Genomic DNA, 18687 nt, shown 5'->3' on the forward strand with positions numbered 1-18687 from the left:
TGTCACCACCAGGCCTGCCTTACAAGAGACCCTGAAGGAAGCCCTAAACATGGAAAGGAACAACCGGTACCAGCCATCGCAAAAACATGGCAAAATGTAAAGACCATCGAGGCTAGGAAGAAACTGCATCAACTAACGAGCAAAATAACCAGTTAATATCATAATGGCAGGATCAAGTTCACACATAACAATATTAACCTTAAATGTTAATGGACTAAATGCTCCAATTAAAAGACACAGACTGGCAAACTGGATAAAGAGTCAAGACCCATCAGTCTGCTGTATTCAGGAGACCCATCTCACATGCAGAGACATACATAGGCTCAAAATAAAGGGATGGAGGAAGATCTACCAAGCAAATGGAGAACAAAAAAAGCAGGGGTTGCAATCCTAGTCTCTGATAAAACAGACTTTAAACCATCAAAGATCAAAAGAGACAAAGAAGGCCATTACATAATGGTAAAGGGATCAATTCAACAGGAAGAGCTAACTCTCCTAAATATATATGCACCCAATACAGGAGCACCCAGATTCATAAAGCAAGTCCTTAGAGACTTACAAAGAGACTTAGACTCCCATACAATAATAATGGGAGACTTCAACACTCCGCTGTCAACATTAGACAGATCAACGAGACAGAAAGTTAACAAGGATATCCAGGAATTGAACTCATCTCTGCACCAAGCGGACCTAATAGACATCTATAGAACTCTCCACCCCAAATCAACAGAATATACATTCTTCTCAGCACCACATCGCACTTATTCCAAAATTGACCACATAATTGGAAGTAAAGCACTCCTCAGCAAATGTAAAAGAACAGAAATTATAACAAACTGTCTCTCAGACCACAGTGCAATCAAACTAGAACTCAGGACTAAGAAACTCAATCAAAACCGCTCAACTACATGGAAACTGAACAACCTGCTCCTGAATGACTACTGGGTACATAACGAAATGAAAGCGGAAATAAAGATGTTCTTTGAAACCAATGAGAACAAAGATACAACATACCAGAATCTCTGGGACACATTTAAAGCAGTGTGTAGAGGGAAATTTATAGCACTAAATGCCCACAAGAGAAAGCAGGAAAGATCTAAAAATTGACACTCTAACATCACAATTAAAAGAACTAGAGAGGCAAGAGCAACACATTCAAAAGCTAGCAGAAGGCAAGAATAACTAAGATCAGAGCCGAACTGAAGGAGATAGAGACACAAAAAACCCTCCAAAAAATCAATGAATCCAGGAGTTGGTTTTTTGAAAAGATCAACAAAATTGACAGACCGCTAGCAAGGCTAATAAAGAAGAAAAAGAGAGAGGAATCAAATAGATGCAATAAAAAATGATAAAGGGGATATCACCACTGACCCCACAGAATACAAACTACCATCAGAGAATACTATAAACGCCTCTACGCAAATCAACTAGAAAATCTAGAAGAAATGGATAATTTCCTGGACACTTACACTCTCCCAAGGCTAAACCAGGAAGAAGTTGAATCCCTGAATAGACCAATAGCAGGCTCTGAAATTGAGGCAACAATTAATAGCCTACCCACCAAAAAAGTCCAGGACCAGATGGATTCACAGCTGAATTCTACCAGAGGTACAAGGAGGAGCTGGTACCATTCCTTCTGAAACTATTCCAATCAATAGAAAAAGAGGGAATCCTCCCTAACTCATTTATGAGGCCAACATCATCCTGATACCAAAGCCTGGCAGAGACACAACAAAAAAAGAGAATTTTAGACCAATATCCCTGATGAACATTGATGCAAAAAATTCTCAATAAAATACTGGCAAACCGGATTCAGCAGCACATCAAAAAGCTTTATCCACCATGATCAAGTGGGCTTCATCCCTGGGATGCAAGGCTGGTTCAACATTCGCAAATCAATAAACGTAATCCAGCATATAACAGAACCAAAGACAAGAACCACATGATTGTCTCAATAGATGCAGAAAAGGCTTTTGACAAATTCAACAGCCCTTCATGCTAAAAACGCTCAATAAATTCGGTATTGATGGAACATACCTCAAATAATAAGAGCTATTTATGACAAACCCACAGCTAATATCATACTGAATGGGCAAAAACTGGAAAATTCCCTTTGAAAACTGGCACAAGACAGGGATGCCCTCTCTCACCACTCCTATTCAACATAGTGTTGGAAGTTCTGGCTAGGGCAATCAGGCAAGAGAAAGAAATCAAGGGTATCCATTTAGGAAAAGAAGAAGTCAAATTGTCCCTGTTTGCAGATGACATGATTGTATATTTAGAAAACCCCATCGTCTCAGCCCAAAATCTCCTTAAGCTGATAAGCAACTTCAGCAAAGTCTCAGGATACAAAATTAATGTGCAAAAATCACAAGCATTCTTATACACCAGTAACAGACAAGCAGAGAGCCAAATCAGGAATGAACTTCCATTCACATTGCTTCAAGAGAAATAAAATACCTAGGAATCCAGCTTACAAGGGATGTAAAGGACCTCTTCAAGGAGAACTACAAACCACTGCTCAGTGAAATCAAAGAGGACACAAACAAATGGAAGAACATACCATGCTCATGGATAGGAAGAATCAATATCGTGAAAATGGCCATACTCCCAAGGTTATTTATAGATTCAATGCCATCCCCATCAAGCTACCAATGACTTTCTTCACAGAATTGGAAAAAACTGCTTTAAAGTTCATATGGAACCAAAAAAGAGCCCGCATTGCCAAGACAATCCTAAGTCAAAAGGACAAGCTGAGGGCGTCACGCTACCTGACTTCAAACTATACTACAAGGCTACAGTAACCAAAACAGCATGGTACTGGTACCAAAACAGAGATATAGACCAATGGAACAGAACAGAGTCCTCAGAATAATACCGCACATCTACAGCCATCTGATCTTTGACAAACCTGAGAGAACAAGAAATGGGGAAAGGATTCCCTATTTAATAACTGGTGCTGGGAAAATTGGCTAGCCATAAGTAGAAAGCTGAAACTGGATCCTTTCCTTACCCCTTATACGAAGATTAATTCAAGATGGATTAGAGACTTAAATGTTAGACCTAATACCATAAAAACCCTAGAAGAAAATCTAGGTAGTACCATTCAGGACATAGGCATGGGCAAGGACTTCATGTCTAAAACACCAAAAGCAACGGCAGCAAAAGCCAAAATTGACAAATGGGATCTAATTAAACTAAAGAGCTTTTGCAAACAGCAAAAAGAAAACTACCATCAGAGTGGAACCAGGCAAACACCTACAGAATGGAGAGAAAATTTTGCAACCGACCTCATCTGACAAGGGCTAATTTCCAGAATGCTCAAATAAGCTCAAACAAATATACGAGAAAAAAATCAAAGCAGACCCCATCAAAAAGTGGGGAAAAGGAGATGAACAAGACAGTGTCTCAAAAGAAGATATTCATACAGCCAACAGACACATGAAAAAATGCTCATCATCACTGGCCATCAGAGAAATGCAAATCAAAACCACAATGAGATACCATCTCACACCAGTTAGAATGGCAATCATTAAGAAGTCAGGAAACAACAGGTGTTGGAGAGGATGTGGAGAAATAGGAACACTTTTACACTGTTGGTGGGATTGTAAACTAGTTCAACCATTATGGAAAACAGTATGGCAATTCCTCAAGGATCTAGAACTAGATGTACCATATGACCCAGCCATCCCACTACTGGGGCGAACACTGCATGAATGGTAGGATAACTTATCATATGTTACATATGATGGATTCTATATTTCTTTTGCTTTTCAGTGTCTCCTCAGAAACAATCAGCCTGGAAGGTAGTTACCTCTCATTTATATTTTGAATTACTAATTGTATAGTCTATGAGATATATTTAGGTATTGGACATATTTTGCTCTCATTCCACTCAGGTTATATTTAAAAAGAAAGTTCCTGTTTTGAATATTGCAAGAAGAATGATGGTTGGTCGGAAGTCGGGAACAGGTAATTTGGCAATACACATTTAATGTCATGTGCACTCAAGATAAGAGAACGTCCCACCCCTGAATAAATCAGCAGGGGGCTCATTGAAAATGCGCTTTCTGATTCAGCAGCCTGAGATTGTGCAATTTCTAGTAAGTTCTCAGGTGATTTTGATGCTGCTGGTTCCTTGGCCATGATCTTAGTACAAGGTATATGACTTCCCTACATTGAAATCATGTAGAAGAACCGTTTGGAAAACAGTCCAAGACATAAGAGGATCAGGGGAGCAGCATAATTTGCTGTGATTTCAGAGCAGTTTCTGTGGAGAGGGGAGGAGAAAGAGAAGAAGTATAGAAGTTATAGATGTCAGATGGTTCTGCTAACAACCAGAGGGAAGACGTTGTCAAATAGAACATAAACACTGGAGAATGAGAAGCAAAGTGACCACTGATGTAGTAATTATTTCCATCAAGAAAAAGGGATTGCAAGGCAAGAAAGAGGGAAAGGAAGAGTTGTTTCGGTCATTTTTGGGGTGTTCTGCTGAGGAAACCTGAGCGAACTCACTTCAGATGCTTTTGGAATGATTTGCATAAAGAAGAATCTGACTTCTGGCTGCTCCAACGTCTACTGGAATCAGGAAGGAGTGCTAGAATTGGGAAAACCCACAGTGTCTCATTATTCTGTTTATTACTATCAGACATCAGAGATATATTTTTATTAGTTACTCAAATGAGTTACAATGTAATATGAATACATTAGCTTTTTTCCAAGGTGCCTGACTTTTTTGTTAAAAAGCTATTTAGTGACAATTCGTTTATAGTAAAGTGATAGTCCAGAGCAGACTAATTTTAGAGACAGAAATAATGTTGAATGCATTAATTGAATCCTAAATAGTTATTTTCAATGACATTGGACTGATATCCAAATGTAAAATTTATTAATATCTAATGCGTGCTGCAATTCCATTTTGTATAATATGTATAACTTTTTGATGGGGTTTATATATTATACCTTCTCTTGCCATTAGTGGATGAAGAAACTTTCTGAAGGCTAAACAGAGAATACAAGAAAGTAGGCAGATTATTACACCATATGGTATGATAAATAATGAATCTCTACTAGGATTCACCAAACCATATATCCAAGTTGATCAATGTAGCACACTTCCCAGTGAAGAGATGTGAGAGGTACATCATAAGTGTCATGTAATTGTGGCCTTCTCAATTATTGGGCAAGTTAAAGAACATGATAATATTTTTTGTTTATAAGGTATAAATCCTTCGATGTCTTGCATGAAAGTCAACAGTCACAGTTAGCAACTAACTTTTACATATTTCTAGGGTTATGAGTTGCTCCTCTGATTTTAGATCACTTTCGCCTTGTTTAGTCGCATATCCACATAATACTTATTTTTTAGTAATAATGTGGAGGCATATTTCACTTTTTAACCTTGTAACAGTATGTTTTTTGAAGCCTGTATTCCTAATTTCTTAGTGCATTTCTGTCATGTTACTGTCTCAAGGAAACAAACTAGAAAAACATGAAACCCTACACTAATACAGGCAAGAGTATGAGTTTGATGCTAGCTCCATGATGAGGGTTGGCCTTACCACATTACATATGATTGATTATAATATATTTTTTGCTTGTTAGAGTATCCGGAGAATCGGCTCACACTCGAAGGTAATTACGCTTACATGTGTATTAACTGCATATCCTATACAAGACACATCATGTGCTAATCATTTTGTTTAAAACATCAGGTTACATTGAAAATAAAGATTCTGTTTCTGAATACAGCCACCAAAATGAGGAATGTACAAATATCCACACCAGGTAAACGTTGTAATGCAGATTAACTGTGGAAAGATGTACATTAATCTATTGTAATGCTCATAGACTTCTATTCCAATTATTTCACTTTTATATTTTATTTCAGGATTTCAGCTAAATAAGTGCAGCCATCATCATTTTATTTAGATTTTCAAAATGAAGTTTGTATGCATAAAGAAAAATATTTTTTAAAAAGATAAGCTTTTTTTGTTATTTTTGTTTGATGTTTTTGTGTTGTTGTTGTTGACAGAGCTTTGCGCTTGTTGCTCAGGCTGGAGTGCAATGGCTCAATCTCAGCTCACTGCAACCTCCGCCTTCCTGGTTCAAGTGATTATCCTGCCTCAGGCCGCCAAGTAGCTGGGATTACAGGCTGCACCACCATGCCTGGCTAAGTTTTGTATTTTTAGTAGAGACAGGGTTTCTCCATGTTTGGTCCAGACCAGTCTTGAACTCCTGACCTCAGGTGTTCTCCCCCTCGCCCTCCCATAGTGCGGGATTCAGGCATGAGCCACTGGGCCTGGCCTAAAATACCAGTCCAGTTTTATTCAGATGTTTTCTACTTTTACATTTATAGCTCGGAAGTTTTCCAATTGGAATTTCAATGGTTTTTAGCTATTTAAAGAGATCTATTTGGGTACTCTAAAATATTTGTTTTGCTTTAAGTCATTCAAATATGGGTTTTATCTAATGAATGTTTTGTTTGGTAACATATTTGGGTTTGTTTTAACTTTTATTGGTTCTAGTCAATTTTGTTGAGGCTTATTATATTAAGCCATCAGATGTTCTGATTAGACACGTGTGCTTGTGTGTGTGTTACTTTATTTTTTTTTGTTTTTTAATTTTAATGAGTAATTGTAGATGTTTATGTTTATGGAGTAATGAGATATGTTTGATACAGGCATACAATGTGTAATAATGACACATATATGGGGTTATCCATCACCTCCAGCATGAACATTTCTTATGCTTTATTTTGTACTTCCTCAGTACCGCTAAATGTACAACAGTTATTGCTGACTGTATCATGTTGTTGTTTTATAAAATGCTAGATTTTATTCATTGTTTCTAACGAATTTTGTACTTATTAAGCATCCTAATTTCCTTACCACACCCAACCCTTCCTAGACTGCGGTAATGGTGATTTTTCTCTTCATCTCCATGAGCTCTATTTTTTAAATTTCTCACACCCACAAAGGAGTGACAACATGTGAAGCCTTCTTTTTTATGTTATTATACTTAAGTTCTAGGGTACATGTGCACAACGTGCAGGTTTCTTACATATGTATACTGGTGCCATGTTGGTGTGCGGCACCCATCAACTCGTCACAGCCATACTCATCATTTACATCAAGTTTAACTCCCAATGGCCATCCCTCCCCCTCCCCCTCCCCATAATAGGCCCCAGTGTGATGTCCCCTTCCAGGTCCAAGTGATCTCATGTTTCATTCCCACCTATGAGTGAGAGAACATCAGTGTTTGGTTTTCTGTTCTTGTGGATAGTTTTTGCTGAGAATGATGGTTTCCAGCTGCATCCATGTCCCTACAAAGACAAACGTCATCCTTTTTTATGGCTGCATAGTTTCCATGCGTAGATGTGCCACATTTTCTTAATCCAGTCTGTCACGGATGGACATTTAGGTGATTCCAAGGCTTTGGCTATGTGAATAGTGCCACAATAAACATACGTGTGCATGAGTCTTTCAGCATCATGATTTAAATCCGTGTGTAGTACCCCAGTAATGGGATGGCTGGGTCATATGGTACGCTATTCTAGATCCTTGAGGAATCGCCATACTGTTTTCCACAATGGTTGAACCAGTTTACAATCCCACCACAGTGAAAAGTGTTCCTATTTCTCCACATCCTCTCCAGCACCTGTTTGTTTCCTAACTTTTTAATGATTGCCATTCTAACTGGTGTGAGATGGTAATCTCATGTGGTTTTGATTTGCATTTCCTCTGATGGCCAGTGATGAGAACATTTTTTCATGTGCCTTTGGCTGTATGCATGTCTTTTCTTTTTGAGAAATGTCTATTTCTATCCTTTGTGACTGGATTATTTTACTTGACATAACGTCTCCGTTCCATCCATTCACGGCGAATGAGAGGATCTTATGCTTTCATATGAACTGAAGTCTGTGTATAACATTTTAAAACCCATTTGTCGGTTGATGTACATGTTAGGTTGATTCCAAATAGCGCTATGTGAAAAGTGCTGCAATAAACATGTCAGGGTCGGATTTCTCTTTTAATATTGATTTCCTTGCTTTTGAGTGGTTACCTAGCATGGGATTGCTGGATCATGTAGGTAGTTGGTATTTTTAATTTTTTGCAGACTCTATACTGTTCTCCATATGACTGTACTAATTCACAATGTCACCAATGGTGTACGAGGGTTCCCCTTGTCTCCACATCCTCACCAGCTTTCTTAATGCCTGCCATTTGGATTAAACCCTTTGTTAACTGAGGTGAGAAGATACCTCATTGTGGCTTTGGATTTGCATTTCTGTGATGACCAGTGATGTTGGAAGCACCTTTCCATATACCGTTTGCCATCTGGTAGCAGTTTTGTAACAAACAATGTCATTTGCTATTATTTCTGAGCATTGTTTTCTAGCCAGAGGGGAAGGAACAAAAATTTAGGAAATAGAAATATACATATAAGATACTACTGCTAAAAAGAGGAAAGAAGTGGTGGGATAATTTGTGAGAGTTACATAGAAGGTTGATATATTATCAAATGAAATTTATTTGAACTAAGGACCTTTGACTGATTTACTAAGAACCTAGTTTAAATAAGATCACGGTTCCATGAATGTGCCTTAGAGATTAGCATGGTATATCAAATCAAACCAACTTGAGAAACAAAAGAGTATATCATCATTCTTTGAATAACAAAACCATATATTTCAGTGAACATTGCACTGATTTGAAGTACAAAGAGTTCTTATGTCTTGAAAATTTTTCATTTTTGACAATTATTTTTCACACTGAAAGCTTATTAATACACTTTCTGTTGTTTTGGATTTATTATTTATGATTATTTAGTATTTATTTGAGACAGAGTCTTGCTCGTCTCCCAGCCTGAGTGGCAATGTTACAATCTTGGATCACGGCAACCTCCACTTCGCCAGGTTCAGCATTCGCCTGCCTCAGCCCCTGAGTAGTTGGGATTACAGGCACATGACAACCATGCCCGGTAATTTTTGTATTTTTAGTAGAGAATGGGATTGTCACCATGTTAGTCAGGCTGGTCTCGAACTCCTGACCTGTGATCCACCCACTACAGCCTCCTAAAGTGCTGGATCACAGGTGTGAGCCACCTCACCTAGCCAACACATGTTTGATGTGCTTATATATCTTTCTTGTATGAGTGGATATCAAACTCTTCACAGGCCCAAAAATGCAAGATACAAGCAATGCAACATGCAGTAGCCCAACTAGGTATAAAAAAATGATAGTTTTATTAATTTTTACTCTACAACTGTCTACTAAGCTGATTAATTTCAAAAAGTTTTCTCAAGAAAATAAATTGTGTATTTATTGGAAGTCCTCAACAACTTTGTACTCCCTAAATAATAGGAAAAATAGTTGAACATGATAAATGCTTGTAGTATAATGGTAAATGAATCTGATGTATTGCATTAAAGTAGGCCTAGAATCCTCCCATCAGCTTTGACACTACTCCTCCTCAGGCTCATGAGGTGCTATTCTTTTATAAGGAACTTTTTCTCGTTATCAGTCAACATGTTTACATTGGAAATAGATACACTCTTCATTGAGACAGTCATCTCGCTTTTGAAACCCTAACTACACAGATTTATAAAACATGTATAAATAAAACTTTTTATCTGAGGAAAGATGGCCAGAGTCAGAAGACTTCTTCTCGTAGCTGAGTCTTAATTGTGAAGAATGTGTCAGAATAGTTGAGGAAAATATTTTAGACATAAATAAGAGACTCCACGTTGAAAAAGTGTAAACAGTAGCAGTCATTTTGGAACGATTAATAATGAAACACAGACTCAGTGCTGTATAAAGGTACCATTGTGAAGTAAAAGAACAGTGTGCTATTCTTCATGCGTTTCTATGGATTTTTGCATTTTGTTTTAGTTTCTGATGGTTTTGTTTATTGAGGTTGGTTGGATAAATTGTGAGTGAATCTTTGACCATTTTGCATGGCTTGAACCTGGTGACATCGATGCCTCCCCAATAGTTTCCTGAAGTTTTGGAGGATTAAAAGAATTTCTAAAGAAGTAATATTGGGGGGGGAGCAAGATGGCAATAGGAAAGCTCCAGTCTCCAACTCCCAGGCGAGCGACACAGAAGACGTAGTGATTCTTCTGCATTTTCAACTGAGGTACTGGGTCATCTCACTAGGGAGTGCCGGACATCGGTGCTGGTCAGCTGCTGCAGCCTGACCAGCAGAGCTGAAGCAGCGAGGCATCGCCTCACCTGGGAAGCGCAAGGGGAAGGAAGGATCCTTTTCCTAGCCAGGGGAACTGAGACACACAACACCTGGAAAATCGGTAACTCCCACCCCAATACTGCGCTTTAAGCAACGGCACACCAGGAGATTGTATCCCCACCTGGCCGGAAGGGTCCCAGGCCCAGAGCCTCCCTCATTGCTAGCACATCAGGTCTGCGATCTACCGCAAGGCAGCAGCGAGGCTGGGGAGAGGGCGCCCGCCATTGCTGAGGCTTAAGTAGGTAAAACAAGCTCGCTGGAAGCTCCAACTGGGTGGAGCTCACAGAAGCTCAAGGAACCTGCCTGTCTCTGTAGACTCCACCTCTGGGGACAGGCACAGCTAACACACAACAAAAAAGCAGCAGAAACCGTCTACAGACGCAAACGACTCTGTCTGACAGTTTGGGAGAGCAGTTCATCGGATCTCCACACGCGGAGGTTGAGATCTGAGAGGACAGACTGCCTGCTCAGGGTGTCCCTGACCCCTGAGTAGCCTAACTGGGAGAATCCCCCATAGGGGCAGTCCGACACCCCACACCTCACAGGGTGAGTAACCACCTGAGAGGAACATTCAAAGAGGGATCAGACAGGTACACTCGCTGTTCAGCAATATTCTATCTTCTGCAACTCTGCTGCTGATACCCGGCAAACAGGGTCTGGAGTGGACTCAAGCAATCTCCAACAGACCTGCACGAGGGCTCCTGACTGTAGGAAGGAAAACTATCAAACAGGAAGGACACCTATACCAAAACCCCATCATACTCACCACATCAAAGACCAGAGCAGATAAAACACAAAGATGGGGAAAAGCAGGGCAGAAAAGCTGGAAATTCAAAAATAAGAGCGCATCTCCCCCTGCAAAGGGGCGCAGCTCATCCCAGCAACGGATCAAGTAGTCAGAGAATCTTGCTTTCGAGCTTCTGCGCTCAACTTCTCGAGCTTTCTTCGCGTGCAGAACCTAGAACTTGTGGTGGGAATCTACTGTACCGCCTAGCAGAGAGTGATATTAGCTCTTGTGTACGAGAAGGAACATGGTGTGGTCTGATGCCTGCTCTTCGTCGACTCGATGCATGCGAAGTAGGATCGACCGATTCATGGTATGAAGAGATAAGTCAAATTGGTTTAAGGCGACCCGGAGAGCCGAAGGGGAATGCAGCCTGATCAGATAGGGGTTAGGGTAAATAGCATCAGCGCAAGAAATAAAAATCTGAAAAAAGAGTGGAAGAATTGACAGCTAAGAATAATGTACAGAGAAGGTCATAAAAAATGACAGAGATGAAAACCATGACACAGAAATACGTGACAAATGCACAAGGTAGCCGACTCGATCACTGAAGAAAGAGTATCAGCGATTGAGATCAAATGAATGAAAGAAGCGAGAAGAGAAACCAAAGAAAAAAGAAGAAAAAGAAATGACAAAGCCTGCAAGAAGTATGGATTAGTAAAAGACCAAATCACGTCTGATTGGGGTGCCTGAAAGTGAGGGGAAAATGGAACCAGTTGGAAAACACTCTTCAGGTATCATCCAGGAGAACTTCCCCAACCTAGTAGGGCAGGCCAACATTCAAATTCAGGAAATACAGAGAACGCACAAGATACTCCTCCGAAGAACAACTCCAAACATAATGCCAGATTCACACAAAGTTGAAATGAAGGAAAAATCTTAAGGCAGCCAGAGAGAAGGTCGGTTACCCACAAGAAGCCCATCAGACAACAGCAGACTCTCGCAGAAACTCTACAAGCCAGAAGAGAGTGGGGGCCAATATTAACGTTCTTAAAAAAAAGAATTTAACCCAGAATTTCATATCCAGCCAAACTAAGTTTCATAAGTGAAGGAGAAAAAAATCCTTTACAGATAAGCAAATGCAGAGATTTTGTCACCACCAGGCCGCTGCCTTAAGAGACCCAAAAGCCCTAAACAGGAAAGGAAAACAACGGTACCAGCCATGCAAAACATCCAAAATGTAAAGACCATGAGGCTAGGAAGAAACTGCATCACTAACGAGCAAAATAACCAGTTAATATCATAATGGCAGGATCAAGTTCACACATAACATATTAACCTTAAATGTAATGGACTAAATGCTCCAATTAAAAGACACGACTGGCAAACTGGATAAAAGTCAAGACCCTCAGTCTGCTGTATTCAGGAACCCATCTCACATGCAAACATACATAGGCTCAAATAAAGGGATGGAGGAAGATCACCAAGCAAATGGAGAACAAAAAAAGCAGGGGTACTTAGTCTCTGATAAAACAGACTTTAAACCACAAAGATCAAAAGAGACAAAGAAGGCCATTACATAATGGAAGGGATCAATTCAACAGGAAGAGCTAACTCCTAAATATAATGCACCCAATACAGGACACACCCAGATCAAAAGCAAGTCCTTAGAGACTACAAAGAGACTTAGACTCCATAAATAAAATGGGAGACTTCAACACTCCCTGTCAACATTAGACAGATCAACGAGACAGAAAGTTAACAAGGATCCAGGAATGAACTCATCTCTGCACCAAGCGACCTAATAACATCTATAGAACTCTCCCCACCCCAAATCAACAGAATATACATTCTTCGCAGCACACATCGCACTTATTCCAAAATTGACCACAAATTGGAAGTAAGCACTCCTCAGCAATGTACAAGAAACAGAATATAACAAACTGTCTCTCAGACCACAGTGCAATCAAATAGAACTCAGGACTAAGAAACCAATCAAAACCCCTCAACTACATGGAAACTGAACAACCTGCTCCTGAATGACTACTGGGTACATAACGAAATGAAGGGCAGAAATAAAGATGTTCTTGAAACCAATGAGAACAAAGATACAACATACCAGAATTCTGGGACACATTTAAAGCAGTGTGTAGAGGGAAATTTATAGCACTAATGCCCACAGAAAAGCGGAAAGAATAAATTGACACTCTAACATCACAATTAAAAGAACTAGAGAGGCAAGAGCAAACACATCAAAAGCTAGCAGAAGGCAAGAAATAACTAAGATCAAGCGAACTGAAGTTGTTGTTGCCATGAGTGGATGAAAAGACTTTCAGAAGGCTCAACTAGAGGACACGAGAAACACAGGCAATTATTACACCTCATTGGTGTGAGAAATAATGAACATTATCTACTAGATTTCAGCAAACATATATCCAAGCTGATCAATGTACGACACTTCCACTGAAGAGACGTGAAGTGTACATTCAACTGAAGTGTCATTGTAATTGTGTATCATCTCAGTTATTGGGCAAGTTAAAGAGCATGATGAATGCTTGTAGCATAATGATGTAAATCCTTCTGATTTCTTGCATGAAAGACATGCAGGATCATGTACCACCTGCTTTGACATTGATTCTTAGGTGTGTGAGTTGCTCCACTGATGTTAGATCACATTTGTGTTCATCACTCGGCATATCCACATTGATATTGACACGGTTTTATTTTAATTTTAGACATACGAGTAATCATCCCATGTTTGAAATTATAAAGGCCTATTTCGTGAAGCCTGTATTCCTTTTTTTAAGTGTATTTCTGTCATGTTCCAATCCCCAGACACAAAGGAGAAAACATCAAAGCCTACACTAATGCAGGCAGGAAGATACAGCTTGATGCTAACACTGCATGAATGAATGGATAACTTTATCATATGTACATATGAGTGATTGTGTATCCCTTTTGCTTTTCAGTGTCTTCTGAGAAACAACCAGCCTTGAAGGTAATGAAACTCTCATTTATATGTTGAACTATTAACTGTATAGTCTATGAAACCTACTTTATGTATTGATTATTGTGTTTCAAATCCCATTCAGGCTACAAGTGAAAAGAACACTTCTGTTTTGAATATAGCCACAGAAATAGAGGAGGGACCAACATCTGGGACAGGTGATTATGCAAAACACATCTAATGTCGTGTTCAATCAAGATAGAAGAGAACTTCCCTTCCCAGAATAAATCAGTGGGGAGTTCATCTGAGCTGCACGTTCTGATTCAGCACGCCTGAGATTCTTCATTTGTAGTGAGTTCTCAGGTGACCCTGATGCTGCTGGTCCTTGGCCATGATCTGAGTAGTAAGATTATAGACTTCCCTACATTGAAATTGGGAAGAAGAACCATTGGAGAGCAATTCGACGCATACCAGGCTCAGGGAACAGCATAATTTTGCTTTAATTTTACAGCATGTTTCCAGTCAAGAGGAGAAGGAGAATGAGATGAAGTATTAGATATTATAGGCATCATATCGTATTCTTATAAACGGAGGGAAAACTGATCCTAATAACTCCATAAACACTGTAAAATGAGAACTAATGCAACCACTGACGTATCAATTATTTTCCTCGAAGAAGAGGGATTGTGAGGCAGGAAGGAGGGAAAAGAAGAAGGTATTTATGTAATTTTGGGGTTTCTGCTGAGGAAACCTGAGTGAACTCATTTCAGATGCATTTGGAATATTTGCATAAAAGAAAATTTGATTTTGGCTGCTGTGGGAACCAGTGGAAGCAGGAAACAATGCTAGAATTGGGATAAGCCACAGTGACTCATTACTCCTCTTTGTTACTATTGGGCATCAAAGATATGTGTTTTGTTGATATTAGTTATTCAAATGAGACAAAAATGAATATGCATATATTGGCTTTGTTTTTCAAGGGGTGGGGTTTGGATAAAATAGCAATTTAATAAAAATGCTTTGGAGAATAACATGATACTTCAAACCAGACTATTTTAGAAACAAAAATAATTTTGAATTCATTAATTGACTTTTAAAATTGTTATTTTCAATGAAATAAAAAATATTGGAGTGATTTCCAAATGTAAAAGGTTATTCATATGTAATGCTTGTAGCAACTTTATTTTGAATAAGTATGTCAAATTTGATCATTTATTATACTTTTTGATAAGTTTTATATATTATACTTTGTTGCCATGCGTGGATGAAGAACCTTTCTGTAGGCTAAACTAGAGGACACAACAAATGTAGGCAAATGTAGGCACATTATTACACAACATGGGTTTGAGAAGTAAAGAATATTATATACTAGGATTATCCAAACCTGTATCCAAACTGATGAAGCTGGGACACTTCCACTGAGGACTTGTGAAGTGTACAATTCTACAGAAGTGTCATTGCCATTGTGTACCTGCTCAATTATCAGGCAAGTTAAAGATCATGATGAATATTAGTAGTATAACGGTATAAATCCTTCTGGTGTCTTGCATGAGAAACATGCAGTAGCATTTACTACCTTCTTTGACATTGATTCCTGGGTGTATGAGTTGCTCCTCTGATTTTAGATCACGTTTCTTTTCATCATTCGGGATATTCACATTGATGTCAACACTTTTTATTTCAGTAATACACACATGACCCATAATATCTCTTTGTAATTTGAGACTGTATATTTTCTGGAAGCCTGTATTCCCATTTTCGTCAGTGTATTTCCTCATGTTCCTGTCCCAAAGACACAAACTATAAAACATCAAATCCGATGCTAGTACAGGCAGGAGGGTACAGCTTGATGCTAACACTGCATGAATGTATGGATAACTTTATCATGTTTACATATGATGGATTCTATATTTCTTTTGCTTTTCAGTGTCTCCTCAGAAACAATCAGCCTGGAAGGTAGTTACTCTCTCATTTATATTTTGAATTACTAATTGTATAGTCTATGAGATATATATTATGTATTGACTATTTTGCTTCTCATTCCACTCAGGTTATATTTAAAAAGAAAGTTCCTGTTTTGAATATTGCAAGAAGAATGATGGTTGGTCGGAAGTCTGGAACAGGTAATTTGGCAATACACATTTAATGTCATGTGCACTCAAGATAGAAGAGAACGTCCCACCCCTGAATAAATCAGCAGGGGGCTCATTGAAAATGCACTTTCTGATTCAGCAGGCCTGAGATTGTGCATTTCTAGTAAGTTCTCAGGTGATTTTGATGCTGCTGTTCCTTGGCCATGATCTTAGTAACAAGGTTATAGACTTCCCTACATTGAAATCATGTAGAAGAACCGTTGGAAAACAGTCCAAGACATAAGAGGATCAGGGGACAGCATAAATTTGCTGTGATTTCAGAGCATGTTTCTGTGGAGAGGGGAAGGAGAAAGAGAAGAAGTAATAGAAGTTATAGATGTCAGATGGTTCTGCTACAACCAGAGGGAAGACGTTGTCATAATAACCCATAAACACTGGAGAATGAGAAGCAAAGTGACCACTGATGTAGTAATTATTTCCATCAAGAAAAAGGGATTGCAAGGCAAGAAAGAGGGAAAGGAAGGAGTTAGTTCGGTAATTTTGGGGTTTCTGCTGAGGAAACCTGAGCGAACTCACTTCAGATGCTTTTGGAATATTTGCATGCCAGAAGATCTGACTTGTGGCTGCTCCAACAGTCTACTGGAATCAGGAAGGAGTGCTAGAATTGGGATAAACCACAGTGTCTCATTATTCCTGTTTATTACTATCAGACATCAGAGGTATATTTTTATTAGTTACTCAAATGAGTTAAAATGTAATATGAATACATTAGCTTTTTTCCAAAGTGCTGACTTTTTTGTTAAAATAGCTATTTAGTGACAATTCTTTATATTAAAGTGATAGTCCAGAGCAGACTAATTTTAGAGACAGAAATAATGTTGAATGCATTAATTGAATCCTAAAATGGTTATTTTCAATGAACATTGGACTGATATCCAAATGTAAAATTTATTAATATCTAATGCGTGCTGCAATTCCATTTTGTATAAATATGTATAATTTTTTGTACTTTTTGATGGGGTTTATATATTATACCTTCTTGCCATTAGTGGATGAAGAAACTTTCTGAAGGCTAAACTAGAGAATACAAGAAATGTAGGCAGATTATTACACCATATGGGTATGATAAATAATGAATGTTATCTACTAGGATTCACCAAACATATATCCAAGTTGATCAATGTAGCACACTTCCAGTGAAGAGATGTGAAGTGTACATTCAAATTAAGTGTCATTGTAATTGTGGGCCTTCTCAATTATTGGGCAAGTTAAAGAACATGATGAATATTTTTGTTATAATTGTATAAATCCTTCTGATGTCTTGCATGAAAGTCATACAGTCACAGTTAGCACTAACTTTTACATATATTTCTAGGGTTATGAGTTGCTCCTCTGATTTTAGATCACATTTCTCCTTGTTAGTCAGCATATCCACATTAATACTTATTTTTTAGTAATAGATGTGGAGCATAATTTCACTTTTTAACTTGTAACAGTATGTTTTTTGAAGCCTGTATTCCTAATTTCTTTAGTGCATTTCTGTCATGTTACTGTCTCAAGGAAACAAACTAGAAAAACATGAAACCCTACACTAATACAGGCAAGAGTATTGAGTTTGATGCTAGCATTCCATGAATGTATGGTTGGCCTTACCACATTTACATATGATTGATTATATATATTTTTTGCTTGTTAGAGTATCCTGGGAATCTGCTCACCTCGAAGGTAATTACTCTTACATTTGTATTAACTGCATATCCTATACAATATACATCATGTGCTAATCATTTTGTTTTAAAACCATACAGGTTACAATTGAAAATAAAGATTCTGTTCTGAATACAGCCACCAAAATGAAGGATGTACAAATATCCACACCAGGTAAACTTTGTAATGCAGATTTAACTGTGGAAAGATGTACATTAATCTATTTGTAATGCTCATAGTCTTTCTATTCTCAATTATTTCACTTTTATATTTTATTTCAGGATTTCAGCTAAATAATGCAGCCATCATCATTTTTATTTAGGTTTTCAAAAATGAGATTTGTATGCATAAAGAAAATATATTTTTTAAAAATATAAGCTTTTTTTGTTATTTGTTTGTTTGATTTTTTGTTGTTGTTGTTGTTAGACAGAGCTTTGCTCTTGTTGCTCAGGCTGGAGTGCAATGGCTCAATCTCAGCTCACTGCAACCTCCGCCTTCCTGGTTCAAGTGATTATCGTGCCTCAGGCTCCCAAGTAGCTGGGATTACAGGCGTGCACCACCATGCCTGGCTAATTTTGTATTTTTAGTAGAGACAGGGTTTCTCCATGTTGGTCAGACCAGTCTTGAACTCCTGACCTCAGGTGATTCTCCCGCCTCGCCCTCCCATAGTGCTGGGATTACAGGCATGAGCCACTGGGCCTGGCCTTAAAATACCAGGTTTTATTCAGATGTTTCTACTTTTACATTTTGATACTCTGAAGTTTCCAATTGGAATTTCAATGGTTTTTAGCTATTTAAAGAGATCTATTTTGGTACTCTAAAATATTTGTTTTGCTTTAGAGTCAGTTCAAATTATGGCTTTTATCTAATGAAATGTTTTGTTTGGTAACATATTTGGTTTGTTTTAACTTTTATTGGTTCTAGTCAATTTTGTTACGCTTATTATATTAAGCCAATCAGATGTTCTG

At 38.3% G+C, this 18687-nt stretch overlaps 1 protein-coding gene across 1 annotated transcript in view; it reads left to right on the forward strand.

Moving 5' to 3' along the window:
* Positions 1-11279: 11279 nt before the first annotated feature.
* Positions 11280-18687, forward strand: part of LOC115895763 (ankyrin repeat domain-containing protein 36B-like) — a 37499-nt gene continuing 30091 nt past the window's right edge. Inside the window, exons 1-7 of the mRNA XM_030926376.1 lie at positions 11280-11325; positions 13915-13970; positions 14065-14137; positions 15847-15875; positions 15970-16042; positions 17709-17737; positions 17821-17893. Coding sequence (XP_030782236.1) covers positions 11280-11325; positions 13915-13970; positions 14065-14137; positions 15847-15875; positions 15970-16042; positions 17709-17737; positions 17821-17893 — 379 coding nt within the window. The remainder of the gene's footprint in view (positions 11326-13914; positions 13971-14064; positions 14138-15846; positions 15876-15969; positions 16043-17708; positions 17738-17820; positions 17894-18687) is intronic.

The sequence above is a fragment of the Rhinopithecus roxellana genome, unplaced genomic scaffold (assembly GCF_007565055.1).
Source record: "Rhinopithecus roxellana isolate Shanxi Qingling unplaced genomic scaffold, ASM756505v1 contig225, whole genome shotgun sequence".
NCBI lineage: Eukaryota > Metazoa > Chordata > Mammalia > Primates > Cercopithecidae > Rhinopithecus > Rhinopithecus roxellana.